This window comes from Trachinotus anak, unplaced genomic scaffold (genome assembly GCF_046630095.1).
Source record: "Trachinotus anak isolate AG129_WGS33_773 ecotype Australia unplaced genomic scaffold, CSIRO_AGI_Tana_v1 ptg000016l, whole genome shotgun sequence".
NCBI lineage: Eukaryota > Metazoa > Chordata > Actinopteri > Carangiformes > Carangidae > Trachinotus > Trachinotus anak.
Window position 1 is genome coordinate 13149777 of NW_027273867.1, and position 17609 is coordinate 13167385.

General features: G+C 42.6%; 1 protein-coding gene across 19 annotated transcripts in view; it reads right to left on the reverse strand.

The window, feature by feature from the left end:
• The window catches only part of clasp2 (cytoplasmic linker associated protein 2), a 56509-nt gene extending 39035 nt beyond the window's left edge, over positions 1-17474 (reverse strand). For 10 of the 19 annotated variants that reach the window (XM_071500092.1, XM_071500090.1, XM_071500080.1 and 7 more), the window contains exons 1-7: positions 16540-17474; positions 11188-11266; positions 8432-8535; positions 7756-7847; positions 5760-5835; positions 4872-4969; positions 1143-1213 (exon numbers count right to left, since the gene is read on the reverse strand). In XM_071500092.1, coding sequence (XP_071356193.1) covers positions 1143-1213; positions 4872-4969; positions 5760-5835; positions 7756-7847; positions 8432-8535; positions 11188-11266; positions 16540-16737 — 718 coding nt within the window. In that variant the 5' untranslated portion in view covers positions 16738-17474. Of the gene's footprint in view, positions 1-1142; positions 1214-1923; positions 2254-4871; positions 4970-5759; positions 5836-7755; positions 7848-8431; positions 8536-11187; positions 11267-16539 lie in introns of those variants that run through there. The other 9 variants (XM_071500089.1, XM_071500083.1, XM_071500087.1 and 6 more) reach the window with 2 other exon arrangements.
• Between the last annotated feature and the right edge of the window lie 135 nt (positions 17475-17609).

Genomic DNA, 17609 nt, shown 5'->3' on the forward strand with positions numbered 1-17609 from the left:
GCTGCTGCTGCAAACTGACAGTGAACAACTGACAAGATATTTGGGTAAAACAACAGGGATGCACTGAGCATACTACTGCTCTTCCAGTTCTTTAACTTTGGGCATCTGCTGATAACAAATACCAATCTGATAGGAGAGCTCTCTTTTTCCTAAATTTAAAATCTGTGATACTATAATTTTTATGTGAGGTAACATCAGGCCACAAATTTCTGTGGCATTGAAAACCGAGCTGGAAGCCAGCAGTGACTGAATGAATGTAACTGATAATGGAAACATTGAATGTTATGACACAGAAAGAATCTGAATTAGTCACATCATAGCTGATCCCCAGTCTTCTTTCTGAGGTCAATATCAACAATGATGCTGATCATTACATCCCTACAGAACAATCAAGCTGTTGTGGATACAGCACCATACAGAAGTTAAAAGCTTCTTTTGCCAACCCCCAAAAGAGACCAATTTGTGGATCAATATCAAGTACAGACTTTTTACAAAGACATTTAATAATCATCAAGTCTGAAAATCACAATCCAATACATACACAAGAAAGCCAAAGTTTTTTGTTTTTTTTATATGGGTATCAGGAAATACATTTAGTGCTACAGAACCCAATTTTATGTTCTGAAAAGTGATAACAAAGTGAAACATTGCTGTAAGAAGCATTGTCAATGCATCTCTAACTTTCCATGGTCAAACAACAAAGGCTAAGCCCGAGGCTCCGAAAGATCCACAGTCCACATTAATGCTGGACAGCACAACAGTCAGCAGCCGCCTTCAGCTCAGGTCTGGCTCTGCCATAAAACCCACAGCATCACACACACACAGATTAAACCATTAATCCTGTTAGGTCCTCTTACAGGAGCTCATGGCAACAAGCACAACCACAAGAGCACATGCAGATTTAGACACACACACACACACACACACACACACACACACACACACACACACACACACACACACACACACACACACACACACACACACACACACACACACACACACACACACACACACACTCTTCTCTTCCCAAACACACCCAGTACCTGACAACAGTAAAATCATCTTGGCAACATGACTCAACTTGGTGGCTCTCAGGGGCCAACACAACTATGATACAATAAATAAGAAAAGGCACTGACCGTGACTTGGGCTGAGAGCCATGTTGCCTGAATTCAAGGCTTCATCAAAACGAGAAAATATCGTCTGTAACCTGCAGGTAGGAGAGAAAGATGAAAGGTTAGAACAATAAACCAAAATGTACAGCACATACACAGCAAATGAAATCATTACAATAACAGAATTAGATACATCCAGATGGGACTGAATTAGGAAAAGAAAACTCAATCATCTTCACTGGCAGGATCAAGACAAAGAAAATGCACAGGCAGATGGATACACACATGCACACAGAGCACAGAGCTTTGACCTAGAGACAGGCAAAGTGCTATGAATCCTAAGTCAAAGTATCATCAGCAGCAACATGTGGACAGCCTGCCTGTCTATCTGTATGTCTGCCTGTTGGTGGGTGGGTGTGTCTATCATGCCAGTCACACTCCTGTCGTGTTGCTGCTGCAGCTTCATGAGTCCTCCTGACATGCTGCTCAGCACCAAACACACACAAACAGAAACACAATCACAACACAGATCTGCTCAGGTGTGAGATTTTCAGGTAGGACTGTCTGCATTATAACAGGGCAACATGTTCTCTGACAATTTACGCACAAATCAAGCTAAAATAATTGCTTGACACGAAAAAAGCCTCCAACATCCTGAGCAGTGAAGGTACACACTGGTTACACGACTTATACGGTAAAAACACAACACAGACACAATGACCCACGTCCAGTAACATGCCCTAATGTCTCCTAGCCAAAAGGTTAGCCATGGATGTGAGTACACGAGAATAAGAATAATACACACCGTCCTCTGGCTGTCTGCCTCCCTGTCTGTCTTTTAGTGTCTGGGTGCCGGTCCACAACCACCAGACAGCTTAGAGTCTCCTGATAAGTGACGATTAGCGTTGCAATGGGCTGCTCAGCCGTGCAGCATTTTCACGTGGTTCCCTTCCTTTTGTCAGCATTTTAATGCACCTTTTTGGCTCAGAAATAACCTAGCCTTTAGTCTTCTTACTCATTTGCCTCAGTATTTCCCAGTGGGCTGATTAATAGGTTGCTGCGTTGCTGCGCAACGTTGCATTAGCTCCCATGCTAGTGACACACTCTGGTCCTCAGCTCCCCTCAGCTCTTTGTATCCAACATGGTGCAGTGGCTCTGAGAGGGAGGGAGGGAGGAAGAGGGGAGGAGGGAGTGAGGGCGTGAGAGAGAGAGAGGGAGCCAAACAGCGAGAGACCAAAGCATGCTACGGGCATGCGACAAAGCACCACCTACTGTCGCACATACGTACTGTATGCTGAGCACACACACCCACTGAGAAATCTCAACAGTGATACAAAGAGTTAAATCTCAAGCAGGGTCTGTGCGTGTGTGAGAGACAAGTGAGCTAGTTTGTGTGACAGGCAGCAAAGAGATTCAGTTACCCTTTACATAACCTCCCTCTCATACCCAGACACACACATGCACGCTTGTCAGAGGGGGAGGGGCTGTACAGCTAGTGGCAGACAGAAAGCAAGGCTGCTCCTCCCCCCTCTTCCTCTCTCTTTCTCACCTCACTTGTCTTTATTCCCTCCCTCCTGTTCCTGTTTTAATCCTCCCTCTCTTTTCACATTTTCTTAATTCAAGGATCCCGTCTTCACACTGCTGCACCTTTTACACCGAGCTCTGAATCAGTGTTGGGATACAGATCGACTGTCATTGAGAGAGGGTCACCTCGAGTCCAGCGGACAGTGATCAGTTCCTTTCTGAACAAGAAATGTGTGTATAAGGCAGGTCTATTGAATGCTGATTCAACCTGCATTTGAGCTGTTGATAATGGACTGCTGTCAGAGGTCAATTCTTTTTTGTTACTGTTAACAAAGACTGACTCAGAGAGTTAAATTATATTTAGGCTACAATAACAACACTGATCTATAAAACTGCCATCTGTACCAGATACACAAACAAAGAAATCCAGGTGGTGTCTGACCTGCATTCAATACAGGACAGGATGAGCTGGGTCAAACAGCCAAGTCAGGTGATTCAAGCTCATTGAGACCGACTGCCAAAGCCGGCGTAACCTGTGCCACTGATGGTCTGAAAGGGGTCATCAGTTTCAATGTGCACAGTGTGCATCGGGTTGTGCTGAACACTGACCAGATGAGCTGATCTGAAAATAAAACTTTTTTCCACTAACATAATTTTGATTAATAACATTATTCAACTGACGCCATCCGTTAACCTTTAGCCTCACAAATCCCTCTTGCACCTCTGAAGAGGTTCATTTACAGTATTTCATTTCTGTGATGGTTTATGTAACATACTGCATTTGCTCAGGCAAAACAAATCACAGAAGTAAAACTCTCAGATTGTGCTGACCTGCAAAATGTGATTATACTCATTAGTCACAGGCTCCAGGCCTGCTCCCAATTATTTGCGTTAGCAATGTAAACAACTTTTCATATAAACTAATTAAACACATTTAGTGTGTGATTTAAAACTGTTGATGTGCATAATGTTTCAGGCATTTTTTTATTAAAGGGGGCAGAGAGATAGAGAGAGAGGCTACAATTAAAAATGTCTCTTAAAGAAATTGGGTCCTTGTTTTTCAGGGTTCAAATAAAAAGCAGTCCCTCTGTCCCTCTCTCCACTTTTAAGCCTTCTGCTCCCTTTCATGCTTTAGAAGGTTTGTTCTGTCTTACAGAGTAATAAATAGACTAGCAAGAGCATAAAACAAAAATGCAGGAGTCATCCACCTCTCATTCCTCTATATTATCTTTTCCACCTCTTATTCTCAGCCTTCTACACTCCCCTTCTATGTCACAACGCTCCCTTCCTCTGCCTTATCAGATGCTAGCTCTACAGAGTTGATATGTGATCTTGTCAGCAAGACCCTGGCTGCAGCCACGCATTCCACCCGGCAACCATATAACACACAGACACACACAACCTCCACCTAGCTGTCATACCAGGGCTTCAATATTATCAGTCAATAAGCTAATAAAACTGGCATGAAATATTTGTGCTGCTCACAATGCATGTGAACATTTGCAAGAATTTCATAATAGTTGCACACTACATGTTGCAGAAGAAAGAACAAGCATTGGTTTCAGACCTCAATCGCTGCATCTATCAGACTGCTATATATCCCCTAAAGCAGACAGACACACACTGGTCTGCATAAATCCCACATACACAGACAGCATGTTTACACTGGAGACAGACAGGCTTAATATGCGCAACACATGACACATGGCCATGGCCAGCATTCACAGACGCAAGACTCATACTGAACAGTCAGCACACAACACTGGCTGCTCCTCGGATCTCACACATGGGAGAAAGAGGGGCAGGGGGGAGGTCACTGTCTGCTTAGAATAACCCTCAACTGGGCAGATGTAACCAGGACAACCAAAGAAGGACGAAACCACTCAAAGGACCTCTTCAGATGACATGAATACACACACACACTTTCTCCAATTTTTCCCCAACTCTGTTACTCCGCCCAACGCCTTTGTACCCCATCTGACCCCCACACCCTCCAACAGTCAGTCAGCATTGTGCTTTGGATGAAAGTGCCTCTGTGTGAGAGAAGGGCAGAGTGGTGCATGGTGTGGCCTGGGACAGACTGAGTGCCAGGGCCACGGGACCTGCAGACCTTCCACACAGCTCATCCCTGTTTGACGGGGCGCACACACAAATACATGCAAATAAAAATACAATCAGCGCTGACATAGACAGAGATGATCGGCAAGTTACACAGACAAAATAACTCACCGTGCAGCAGGCAGTCCTCTCTTTCCCACGTCTGCTCTGACCCTCTCTCCAACGTGACGATAAACATCCACCAATGTTGTTATGGAGGCTTCACGTACCTATGGACAGCAGATATTAAAAGTTTATTTAAAAGTCCTCCACATACAGACATGTGTGAAATTACATGCATCCACTCACACTCTCTAAATGTTTATCTTGTCGATGCAGATGTGTGTGTTAAGAGCAGTAAGATTATATTTTTTTCCCATAATAATTCCATAAAGATTACACTCTTTCTCCACTGCCTGGTTGCATATGTAAACACATTAAAACATAAACCCTTAAGGACCTGTACTTATTCACCTAATGGGAGACATCTGATTTGCAAGTTATGTTGTGGGCACTACTGTGATTGGCTGGTGGAATGCTGTTAAAGGGATTCTCTGCAACTGAGGGTGGGCGGGTCGGTTGTGAGTGTGGATTGGTCGGGACAGTATGTGGGTAGATAATCATTGGGTAGACGATAGAAGCAGATTTCAGCTTTGGGGTGCAACTCCACAGGAAGTTAAATCAACCTCTCTCTATCCCTCTCTCTCTCTCTCTCTCACTCACACACACACACACACAGCTAGTACCGTTGCGTGTTAATAGCTGGGTGTTGGTGCTCATGATTCAGCAGGGAAGCTGGGTGGGGGACTATAGAGCCCATCTCCTCACTAATAACAGTAATAATCACAGAGCTGCCTTGAGATGCCTGCCAGCACACTTGGGATGCTGAGACCTAAACCATAGGCTTAGCTACAAACCGATACCAGGAGGATACAATGGAATCAATTAAATTGCTCACACACACAATAACAGACGTGTATAGTGATCTTATATCATATTCTTAAGTGCTTTGCCTCTTACCTGTGGGTTCTGATCTCCAGTCAGAGTGCAGAGATGAGGAACTAGTTTACTGAGACTCAACGGCTGGGCTCCATACCTGAAAGACACACCACATACCAGTGGACAAACGAGAGTGATGATTACTAATGACAAAGTAAAGCATGTATGACATATGATTTCCTGCCTGCATCCATGTTGCATTTTCAGAAATTAGGAAAAAAGCCTGTATTCTCATCAGGGAGACCCTGGGATATATAGAACTTATAAATCAATAAGTGCAACAAGTTACAACATTGGAAAACACAAAAATAAATGGAAGTGAGTTGTAACACTTCACAAATTTACAGGAGTCAACAAAACCGATGAACAAGTAAAGGATTGGTCAATGATGTATGTTAGGTGTTCAGCCATTATCTCCAATAATACAGGAAAAATGCAATCAGTTTGTTACAAGAAAAAACAATGGCAAACATGTTTTGATAATTTTCCAACATTTTCCAAGTGTTCATGAGTATTTAGTACCATACAGAAACTTCTGCTGTGTTGTGTGTAAGTGCTGTCAAAGTGATGAACATAGTTTTTTGATTTTCCTGTCTTTATTTATTTATTTATTTATTTATTTACAATTATTGTACTTCATTGAGCTCTGTCAGCAACAGTAATATCCGGAGCTATGTGACCCACACACAATAAAAACGAAATAAACATTTGAAAACTCAGAAGCAGACTATTTCTGTGTCATGTTTTACTTGGTCTCTCAGGCTTAATGGATACCTGTGTACGTTCAGTAAACGTCTTTAGCTTTACCATCACGTAGCAGCTTAGCATTTAACACAACAGTGTCACTTTCCATTAGCAAAAAGATGCTAAAAGTAGCACAGCAACTCTAACAGCCCAGATTTGTTATGTGCAGTAGCCTTAAGGTGGAAAATACAGTAAACTACAACCTGCACAGATTTGAACTGCTGTTGAGATGCTGTCATACAAAGCATCTGTTTAGTCTTATGTCGTGGGTGGGTTTGTTTAATGACACTTGGAGCTAACAAAATGTAGGTTAACTATGACAGCAGTATACTCAACAATCGCAGACTCTGGTGGATTTCTACAAGAGCAGAAATCCTCTCACAGCTAATGAAAGGAAATGAGCACAAACTAATCAATTTCAATCCAAAAACTGAAAAATGTGCACAGAATACAATGAAAATGAAGTGAGAAGTGTTTGAATGCAGCCCAAAAAACAAGTTTAAAAAAAACAAAAAAGCAACTACACATGTGAAATTAATAATGATTATTTGCAAGTGATAATATAATGGGAGAAATTAATAAGCTGGGAAAAGGTTTAACCAACAAGCCTATGTGCAAACAGACCAATTACAATTTTATTTCTAGCATACATAAACTCCTCTGTTTTATTTTCGCAGATACAAAGTCTACAACCTCCTGTGGCTTCTGGAAAAATGTCTCTAGATGGACCGGCATATTTTCTTTGGAAAATAGTAAGATACAGACCCATTCCAATTATTTGTTCATGTTGATTTAAAAAGCAAGTCCTCCATCAGGCCTGACAGCTGAGCATGAGAGCATGAAAGAGTGTGGGCCAGGGTAAATTGAGAACAGACTTTTAAAAACTTTCTGAAAGCAACACATGGCGACATCAATACTTGAAGATTGTAGAGTCATATGACAAAACTGGCGGTGCCATTTGTTGCATGTGTGTCACCTCTACCTCTAAAGTCACACAAACAGTTAAGAGGATTAATCCTGGAGACAGAGACTGCGTGTGTTTCTTGCACAAACAAAATGCTCATAGAAAGTAGTAGTAACAACGCATGGAGAAAAAAAAAAATCAACACCTCAGTGTGCAGAACAAGAAATTCAATGATTTAAGTTAAAGAAAGTACTATTAGATATGTTTGAATATTGAATTTGCTGTAAAGATTAATGTATGTCTTTCTGTGATGTATTATTTCATATTTCCCCTTAGAAGTGATACAGATGAAGAGGGGAAGTTACTCACGTGCTGAGTGTGGCACTGAGACAGAGGCAGACTCCTTCTCGACTGCGGAAGTTCTTATGCTTAAAACCAGGAAGCAGCCTTTCCCAAACATACTGGACAAAGGAGAATCAGAAGGATATGTGTGGGAGGGAGAGAGAGAGAGAGAGAGAGAGAGAGAGAGAGAGTGTCAGTGAGAATGAGCAGAAGTAGTTTGGGCCAGGCAGCTCAACAGGGGTTTGAGCAGATTACAGGGTACAGAGAAGTTACAATCTGTGGAGATGTGCTTGTGTGGTGAGTGTGGATAACACAAAATAGAATGGAGCTGTATCCCAAGTTATTCCTTACATATCCAGAAGAGGGAGCCCAAGATATAGGGTACCTCTTTGCTGTAGTCGGTATTTATTATTGATGTGGAGGTGGCTGTGATTTGTCTGCTGTCTTGGTTCTGCAGCTAAGTCACGCATTTGAATATAATACAACTGACCTGAATAGGTTGCTGCAAAGTGGCTCCTCTACCAGTACACAAAAACAGTTTCTCACAGCTGCAACCTTTCATACCATCAACTGTCAAGAGACTGAACTTGAAATTTAACAGTCCTGAAACTATTTTAAGGAACAATCAATATTGCGATCACCATCTAAATGATCTTTGAGTGACAAAAACTATCAGATTTTTATGTATATCTGAGTGTCTCACCATTGGCGAGGCTGTCTGCTCCATGCAGCGAAGGATAAGGGCTTGGCTGTTCTCCCTAACCTGGTCCTTCCCATCGCCCAGCCTGTCCACCAGAGCTGGCAAGACTGCAGACAGAAAGAGACATGGAAGATGGGAGAGAGAAAAAGAGAGGGTGGAGTGATGATGAGAATCAATGTGAAAAATTAAGTTCAGTGTACAATATTTACATCAAGTACAGGAGAAATGAGGCCACACACTACGCTGAATATTTACCAGATTTAAATGGCAAAGACAATAAAGACTGCCCCCAAGTGGAGAGCGTTTAAAACATAAATATTCAGCAATATCCGTTCATCATTAGAACAGTGTCTGGGTCTGTGAGAGAGAAGAGACTCATTGTACAGTATCGACTTAAGCAATGACACCAGCGACACGAAGGCTCTGACAGGACAAGGGGAAGGGGAAATGGACCGTGACTAAAATAATGTCAAGATCATCAAATGCTCTCATGTCAGTTCCACTTGAACACACAAGTGATTCAGTAGTGAGGCCGATGTAATGTGGTGACGCACACAGTCAAGAGTAAAATGCTGAAATTCAACTGAACTATGTTATTTTGGCAACTATTCTAATCCTCTTTGAAATGAGGAATGGTGGTGCCCATCAGCGTTAAGTGTATTTTCACCTCTCATATCAGATGAGAAGGTACTTTGCAGCTTTTTATCTAAAGGTCTGCAATTTGTGGGTACCACAAAAAGAAGGGTCAGCAAATTTACCCTAGTAACAAGCACTGTCTGTATATCCAATTACTGATATACTTTATTCTTGTGTGCCATAGAGTTTGAGTGGTGTCCAAAAACTGCTAAAAATACATCAATGAGGCAAAATGTTTTCATCTCTAAATACTCACTGGCGTGCAAAATTCACAGCTCAAACGGTCACCAACAAATTAACTACGTTATCTAACGTGAGTCTCTGTTTGACCATCAGGTGGAGACACTAAACTTTCGGAGTTACATAAAACTGAAAACCTCCCTTTGACATTCACGTAATGAAATAAACACAAATACACACAGAATGCCATGTGCACACACACTCCTACCCACATTCCTAGTCTAAAACATCAGCGGGGGCGGGGGCGGGGGGGGGGGGGGGGGGGGGGGGGGGGGGGGGGGGGGGGTGACAGGGTGATGTCATCTGTCCTTATCCTGTGTGTATACGTACATTATGTTACCATAACAGCTGGTTGCCAAGGCACCAAGAACAATTCCCTCAAACAGAAAAAATGACAGGGGGGCATTGTTGCATTGTTGCACACAACGTCATCTGCTGTACTAAAGATGAAAACACACACAGAAGCACTTTCCTTGTATGTGGCAAGTTGCCTCACTTTGTTTCATCTTTTTCAACGGGTCAGTCTAACTGTGAGACCACACGGCTGCTGGGCCAATCACATCACTTCATTTTATCTGACACACTGCAGCCTAATGTGACCTGTGTGTATCAACACAATTTCTACCTTACATCTGGGAGCTACTTGGCAAAATGGCCAACAGCTCAGAGTCAATTCCTGTGCACATGCAAAAACACAGTGTAATGGCAGCTGCCCTGTACAATGAGTCAGTCCTCTAGATCAATACAATCACTGTCTCAATGATCTCATCTTCCTCCCCTCAGTGTGAGTGTGTGTGTGTGTGCATGTTAAATGTGTGTGGGAGGAGGGTGGGTGCAGAGAGAAAGAGAGAGAGCACAGGAAAGGAGAGATGGAAGTCAGATGGAGGGAGGGAGATTCCAGAGCCAGTGGTGGCTCAGAGAGATGTTTTTACCATCAATCTGAAACACACACTTCCATTAGATACACTAATACACACAGCGCTGCGAGGGCACTGTCCTAGACAGTGAGCGAGGTGTGTGTATGTGTGTGTGGTGGCAGACTTTGCAGTGTGACAGGTCCAATCCTCCCCAGAGCTGCACTGCAGGGTTGAGTATGTTTGTTGGTGACAAGAGCCAGTCTGGCTGACAAAGACAGCTGGTGACACCTTAAGCGGGCACACACAAGGGCTGGCACTGACATAACACACACATACACACTCATCGGGCTTGTAATCTGATACAGGATTCAGTCCATGAGGTCATATGAATGCATGGTGTGGTTTTGGGGTGTAATAGGGTGAGCTACAGTATGGCAGACAATTCAGAGTCTAAATACAGACTAGAGGATGTATAACAGAGAGAGGGGTGGTGCCAGGCTTTAGAGCAGTGCTGCTGGTCTGTCTCAGAGGAACCACAAAGTGGAAGTGAGAGACAAAATGGAAGGACAGCCAACTATACAGCAATACATAAACCATATCAATTCATGTAGTATGGAGTAGTGAAGCTAAGTACAACACGGGAGACTGTTTTAAGTTTCAACATTTATATGTTCTTCAATGGGAAACTACTAAAGCCAAGAGGGTGAACTCATTCTTGACTAGGATTCACTGCTTAAGAAAGTTGAGGGAGCCCTTTGCAGAGGACATTAACTTTTGAGCCTGATGAACTGAACAAAGAAAGAGATCCTCATAATCCCTTTTGCAAAGAATGACAAACTAAATGATAACAATAAGTGTGTGTTGGCTATAGAAAAGCCAAAAACTGGTTTGTACAGTTGCAGGTTTGTTCTCTATTTCAAGGACAAGCAAACTTTGACAAAATACAAAAAGTATTTGTTTGTTCGTATCAGAAAGTTGCTTTTATTTCAGCAAATAAAAAAAAAGGGGAAAGGTAAGGTATCTCACCTGTGCCCAGGTATCCTTTGAACCGCTCTCCCATGCGGTCCACAAACGCACCACAGATGTCTATCCCCATCAATGCCACCTACAAAACACAGAATGAGACAGAGACAAGGGTTATAATGGGACGTACACAATAATTAGTGTGTTGATTCAGACTCAGAAATTTCCCAGGACTTCCTGTTTCATTTCACATCAACAAAGCATGTAAGTTTTGGCTAGTTTCATTGTCTATTTACATATCAACCACAATGACAGCAGTGATAAGAATATTTTTCATCCACCTGTTCTCATGTATAGTTTGTACATAACCAATAAGCCTGAAAGTAAATGCCAGAAATTCATTTTTCAGTTTGAACCACCAAAGGTCATCCATGAACTGAAGCTACAATCTCCCACCCATATACAACCACACAATCTATGATGAAACCTCAGTCTTCTCTCTGACATACAGTTCAGAGCTAAAAAAGAAAAAAAAACCTAGTAAGTGGGCCTTTGACTTCAGCTTATGTCATCACACAAATGCTCTAAAGTATAGTGCCTGGCTGAGGTTGAAAATGTGTTTGTATGGATTAAGAGATGATACTTCAGTTAACAGTCAGACAAAAAGTCTTAACTAAAAAAGTTATTTAATGGCTAATACCTCTCTATCTCAAAGGTTATGTCAACAGCTGTGGTACTCTTGATTATGTAACCTTGCTGTGACCTCTCTAAACTATCTGCATAGCAACAGCTGATGGAATCACACAATGATCAGTTCTTTGGAAATTTGGTAAAAACTCAAAGGACTTTTGTATCAACGTGATGACTTCAGTCAACTGTTGACTAAAATGTTGAGTTGACAACACATTACGATCTCATCTCTCATCATCTCATGATGTCTCTTTCAGCAACCCTTGACAATCCCCTTTCCAGCCTCTCTTTTCCCCCACTGCCCTGATTTGGCTCAGTAACTAAAAAATATGACTTGAAGGGGGAAGGTAGACTGGATTTTTTTTTGTCTGGTGGTAAAGTTGAGTTTTCCACTGTGTTTCTGATTAGGATCACTTCCCACACTGCGCTGTGCTGTGCTTCTGGAATGCTTGTTTTGGCAACGCTGCGGTAAAACTGAACAGTCCAAAAAGAAAATCCATTAAAACATTACTCTCAAGACTCCTCTGTCATGCTCAGAGTGGGGAGTCAGACTGCAGTTTTTCCCTATTTTAGTCAAAGGAAGAGCAGAGCCAGGTAACTACAGAAAAAAGGGGGAGGATGGGGGGAATAACAGGGACGAAGGCCAAGTAATACTACAGAAAAAAAAAAAAGAAAAAAAAAACACCTGGAGAAGAAACATGTGCTCTGGGTCAATATGATGACTGAATTATATTGACCTAATTTAGGGGGAGCAAGGGAGGAAGGGAGGAAAAACAGTAGGAGAAAGAAGAAACAGTACGGGAAGGAAATCGCCCTCAGGCCTCCCCTCCCCCTCCTCCCCAACAAGCACCCCAACAAGCTTGTCGCCCACAACCATATGGCATCTTCATGTGGAGAGAGACAGAAGAGGAGATAGAGGACAAGAGATGGAAGGGCCTGTGCTAGTTATCCACCTTCGACGGGAGAAAGTGAACAGGAGGTGGAGACGATTCCCTCCTGCTCTACAGACCATCTGCAGCCAAACATCTGGCTTGGGGGTGAGGAGGGAAGAAGGGGTGATATCAAAACCACTTAGGTATCACCCCAAATACTAAAAACATCAGGTTTGTGGATAAAGCAGTGTCAAGGATAGCACTGACACACAAAAAATATTATTCTACAACACACAAGCACTGCATCCCCAGTCTGCAAGCTTCAAAACATCAGGGTGGCTGAGGTATGCTGGAGAAAAAAAAAACAGTAAATATCTAGCCCTGTATGAATAGGTCTTTGTGAAGACTCAGGTTGCTGCGTATGGTGGCTTAGTCTCTAATTCGCATACCACATACAGGGTTTATTCTGGATTCTAGAGAGGCTTAAAGTGAGTTCTGGATGGAAAAACATGGTCTGAGGCTCTGATATCACGCAGCCACATTTGGGAGAGGACAACATTTGCAGAAAGGTGCACGCTTGTACTGAAACAATCAAACTAGGACTGCAACTCGCTATTATTTACATTATCATTTTGTCCTCAAAATACAACAAAATAGTTAGGAATGCCTGTTACCATTTCCCACAAAACACAGTGACATATTGAAATGTCCTGGTTTGTCTTTTGATCTGAATATAATTTAATTCTCATATTTCAGAAAGTACAAACAACAAATAGTTGATATTTTTGCTAAAAAATTGCTACAATTATTATTTGATTTGCTGGCAGTTCATTTTCTGTCAACAATTTTGATGATCATTTGATCTCAGAAACATACAGTCTACAGTGGGCAGCCTCATGGGTAGTCTGTGAATAGGGGTATATATAAATTCAACTCTGCACTCAAACTGTGTTGCTAAATCTATACTCACTTTCACCTTTGTTGTCACTGTGCAGTTAGTAGGCATGAATAAAATTATTGTTTTATTGAATTTTATGATACAAACCAATGGCAAAAAATGTCTTTGTTTCATGTAGGGACAGACAGTAGCATTACATTAGCCTATTTAATTGCCATATTGGCCCAGTTACATTCATTTTATCAGATTTTCCCTTGCTCACAGCACTAGGAATGGTGCCTCTCATTACTGGGGATGATGGCAAAAGACTGGCGAAGACATGGCATGGCATTGAGATTTGCAACTGCAATAAGCACCTGGAGCTTTTCCTCTTAACCACTATCCTTACTGGCTGTAGCTCACCAGTTCCTGCAGATGCTTCCCACTAAAAGCTGGAATCAATTCTCTTTGCTGGATGGCTTCTACTATGGAGCACCTGCAGGAAGAGTTGAGTTGCAGGAACAACAAAAAACTGAAATATTGTCATTGTTTAAAAGGAAGATGTGAATATACTGATGCTGCTGCGTAATATATTAACTGGTAAATGCTGGCCTTAGAGTGTTTGCTCTGTTGTTGTTGTATCAAGGAGTGGCTCATCTATTCTCATGCAAATTAATTTAGCGTTAGACCCATCTTTGTTTCAACAAAATCCCACAGATCGAAGTGTCTGGGCAGGACAATATAGCAGCAGTGTCAATCCTCAAGCAGTCCAGCAAGTGCCCAGTCATCTGGCCCCGCTGCACATGAAAGCAGCATGCAATATTAATGCCCTATGTTTGTGTGTCTGACATAGACACTGACGCCTCTGTGATGTTGTGATAGCAGAGAGCATGGGGTGAATCTGCTGCTCACAGAGAACAGAAAGAACAGTACGAGCGTGAAACTGACTCATTGACAAAAAAGAAAAAAACAGACCCAGTCAAGGACATGCAAGTGAAGAAGAGAGGAAGACAGCCAAGGGACAGAAGGAATACTATATTTTATCCATTCCTAAAAGAGGAACTTGAGTGCAACAGTCTCCTTATCTGAACATTATTTTTATTTATGGATTGTGACTTGTGTTTTCCATTTATCTAGGCTTACCCAATTTATCACTCCAGTTCTCCATTCTCCTCCTTAACCCCTCCTTCACTCTCTTCCTCTTGTCAACTCTGCATCATCTCTCTTCTCTTCTCTCTCTCTGTGCTGACGCAGCATGTTGCTTACACCTAAGCCCTCCTGCTTTTTGCCCAACAGGGAACCAATCAGCACCACTAAAAGGTTTCTGTGTGAAGGCCTCTGGGAGGGCTCACTGCCAGACACTGATAGGAGTTTAAGTATGCACCATCCATATAAAAGATCAAATCTGAGCAAAGGGAAATGTTACCTTGTCACAGCTAGGGATGAATTGCATAGAAATGAAATACATGGATATAGTGAGAAGCCACTTTTTCACTTTATCTGGTCATTAATTTTGAGGATGCAAGTCAACTGATTCTGGCATCAGAAAAAGCCATAATAAAGAGTACTGACAAAAATACAAAAATAAAGTACCTCTTCCCCATTTCTATCAGTGTCTACAAATCTCTCATTGACATTACTTATTATTATGCATTATTGGCACCTTAAGCTTAGTTAAGATGCAAACCCAGATATCTTGGGACTATCCAGAGCCTGTAATTGTTCAGAAACTGGGGAGTGTTTGGTGGAAACCTGAAACCTCAACAGTTGTCTTGTCCAATATCTGCACTGGATGATTGAAGTCTTTATTTGTTAATACAGAAAAACAAATGTTTGATACTGAAATAGCAGCAGTGGTGCATTTTTATCAGCTTCTCTTTAGTAAATGCAAACCAATTTGCAAAGTTGTATTATGAGGGCACAATGACAACCAGGTCAAATGAGAATTTTCTGTCACTAGTTGAGGAGTACTGTCAATAAAGATACGCTTTCAGAAGGCAGAGGATGCTTTCGTTATGCAGACTGCACAATTTCCACACTCATACAGTCTTGCTGAGTCCTGCATATCAGTGCAGACATTGTTAATCAGTTCAAAAAGAGACTTGGGAGTCAAATTTCAGCACGCCTTGGAAAGAGATTTCAGACTGTTTTGAATTGCTTTCTGGGTTGGTGTGATATCATGGCAAAAATGTCACATTCCAGCATTTCTCAATCGTGGCAAAGAGTGCAGACAAGGTCAGCGCACACACACAAGCTCACAAAGCATGAAAGGAGTAAGAATGAACAGGAAAACTGAGAAAAGCAAAAAAGCTTGAGTGTGTCTGTGTGTGTGAGGATGAGTGAGAGGGAGAGAAAGAGAGAGGGAGAGATGGAAATAAAGCATAGGTCATAACAATGAGTCTCCGAACCCCTCCCCCATCCCATCCAGTCCTTCAGTAGTCTACAGTCCTGACAATAGGTTCCCTTGATACAGACACACACTCTGCCAAAACAACAATATAAACCCCAACAAACCACAGGAATGCCTTGCAAATGTCCTACTCTGTCACTGGGATGAAATTTAAAAATGTCGGCCTCTCATGATACAGGAACTGACTACTGTGTGGTCAACCAGTTTTTTGTAGGATGGTAAGAAGATGCCGTGCATGAAAAATGCTGAGTAAATTGTGTTACTTTTGACTTTAAATTTGTTGGAATTTGATTTTTTTTTTTAAGGGGGGGGGGGCAGTTTACTTAGCTCTGTTTAACGGGAGATCACACAACTATGAGGATGACAGCTCATTTAAAATGCCCCATTTCCGCTTAAGTTCTTCGCTTTGAAACTAATCTCTTGGCAAATAACACAAAATTTCCAACAGCCCCAGCCCTCTTCCCGTTCACTGGCTGAACTGGTGAATAATAATTCATTGGCCGAGGGGATGGCTGCTGCAGTGACACAGAGATACTCTCGTAGGATGACTTGCCAAGATCTCTCACCTTGAAATTGCTGGAGTTCACCCATCCCGTTAACTCGTCTATGGTCTTATCCAGCCGGGGTTTGTCCTGCTCCACGTCCGTGGAGCGGTGCGGGTCGCTCAGGTAGTCGATAAGGTCCTGACCGACCTGCAACCTGCGGGTAACATCTTTCTGCAGTACCTGCTGATAAAAATAGTCCATGTTGTCATGATCCTCCATTGGGCACTCAGTGCCGAGTGGCCAGCCACTGAAGCCGGCCGAAGACAGGAGACAGTGGTCGGTGGGACGGGTTGTGAGGCACAGATGTTGACTGTAGTCCCGTGGAGGGGCAGAGAGACTGTGCGGTCTGGACTACCTCTAACTGATGTTTGACCATCAACATGCAATTCCTTGTAAAAACAAATAGATTAATTTAACACCAACCAAATCAAGCCCAACTTTGTGTGACAAAGACCCAGTTCGCTAGCTTCCTAATTATACAATGTTAGCTTAACTTAAAATTTCGAGAAAGTTCAGGAAACGTGGATTTGATGTGGACCCGGCAGGTTCCCTCAATATACCCGCATCAAAACAAGCTAGCAGCCCTGGTTGGCTATCTATCATGCTATCAAAAATAGCACCTAGCTAGTTAGCACAGCGACCCAAACAAGGGCAGACCGCTTCACATCAGCTAGCGCGGCTAGCTAACGTTAGTTATCCACAGGCCTTCGCCTGGCTCCTCTCCGCCCCTTATTCCATAACCGCAGGCTGGAAAGTCTGCTAAGCTTCAGCTGTCGACGCCTTCCGCGCTAAACTTGCACCAAACTTTTACAACAAGGAGACAGCTCCAGTCCCGCGGTAACTGGTTTCTCTTAATCCAAGAATAATCGCCACCACTGTTGAACCCGTTGAGAGGCGCTGAAAGCTGCGCGCTGCCGGGGACTGCAGTTCACCAGGAGGCGCAGCCGATCACAGATCAGGCCGATGGGTCTTCGGGCACCGCACAGCTAGCCAATGTGATGCCTGATGTAAAATGTCAAATTGCCCAGTGTGCGGGGAACATGCGTGCTTAAACAGGGGGGGAAATACACTAAGCATATAAGATGGTGTTT